A 1,154-nucleotide genomic window follows, 5' to 3' on the forward strand; every position below is an offset into this window, starting at 1 on the left:
AAGCATTACCATAGTGTTGAAATTTACATTCTGTAGTGGCATGGAAGAATTAACCCCATAAAATGGAAAGAATGACAAAATATTCTCTTGTCTTAATACTTTTGCACAGTACTGAATGATGATTAGACAAGCTGTAGTTTTAGTAGAAAATACATATGTAACATTGTGTCTAGACGTTTCAAATTTTAATTAATCAGGAGACTGAATAAGCACAAGGAATGAGGTGCAAAAGATATGAGAAGAAAATTTTTTTTTTAAATCTGTTGTAACATGAAAAATAGTTTTGAACCTTCTTTAATAGACTGTTTAGGAAGAGCATTCATGATGAAACTAAGTTCATTGGATGGCAACTGACTGTTGTAGAAACACAAGTGTAGAGGATGACATTTCAATGGTCTTTCGCCTTTCATCTTTCTAGTCTTGAAGACAAAAGGTGGAAGACTTTTTAAATGTCGTCCTCTACAGTTGTGTTTCTACAACAGGCAGTTGCTGTCAAATCAACTTAGTTTCATCAGTTTTGAACCTGTTTACTCCACACTCTTCCTTTGGATTTACATACATCTCTAAATATCCACCCAGCATATGTTTCTTTAGACCTTAGATTTGACTTGCATGAATAAAAATACTGATTAGTGCTCATAAAGTTGTAACAAAAAATGATGCTAAGAATGTATAATCTTGCAGAAAAGTTGCAACTATAGTGAAACAAAAAGAAGCTACTTCTACCCATTTAAAGAAGAAATAATGAAGTTTCGAGTAGTTGTAATGACTCTGATATCAACAGGGCGGTATGTAAAATTCAAGTTTTGATATCTTTATTTGCTTTGAAATTGAGAGACTTGTTAAGTTTAAATCCGAGTTTCTAGTAACTTATTTCTCATTCAGTGATTATTTTACTTTTTGTTCAAGGTCATTCTTTTGAGTTGTATTCTCTGAAACCAGTCTAACTCAGAGGAGTGGGTCTAAAAAATGGTTTTTGAAGGAATCATTTACAGTTTCCTATCCTCGTCATAGTACTTCACAAACAATTTAACATCCCCTTGAAAATATAGTGTAACGGAAATCTAGCATGTACACATGAATGCTTAAAAATGAGTACCTCTATATGTCACTACAGTTATATACATACACTGAGTGGTCACAAGTAAATAGAC

At 32.5% G+C, this 1,154-nt stretch overlaps 1 protein-coding gene across 1 annotated transcript in view; it reads left to right on the forward strand.

The window, feature by feature from the left end:
- Positions 1-1,154, forward strand: part of LOC106465960 (putative helicase mov-10-B.1) — a 99,701-nt gene that overhangs the window by 66,157 nt on the left and 32,390 nt on the right. The window contains exon 11 of the mRNA XM_013926209.2: positions 685-788. Coding sequence (XP_013781663.2) covers positions 685-788 — 104 coding nt within the window. The remainder of the gene's footprint in view (positions 1-684; positions 789-1,154) is intronic.

This window comes from Limulus polyphemus, unplaced genomic scaffold (assembly GCF_000517525.1).
Source record: "Limulus polyphemus unplaced genomic scaffold, Limulus_polyphemus-2.1.2 Scaffold2103, whole genome shotgun sequence".
Classification (NCBI taxonomy): Eukaryota; Metazoa; Arthropoda; class Merostomata; order Xiphosura; family Limulidae; genus Limulus; species Limulus polyphemus.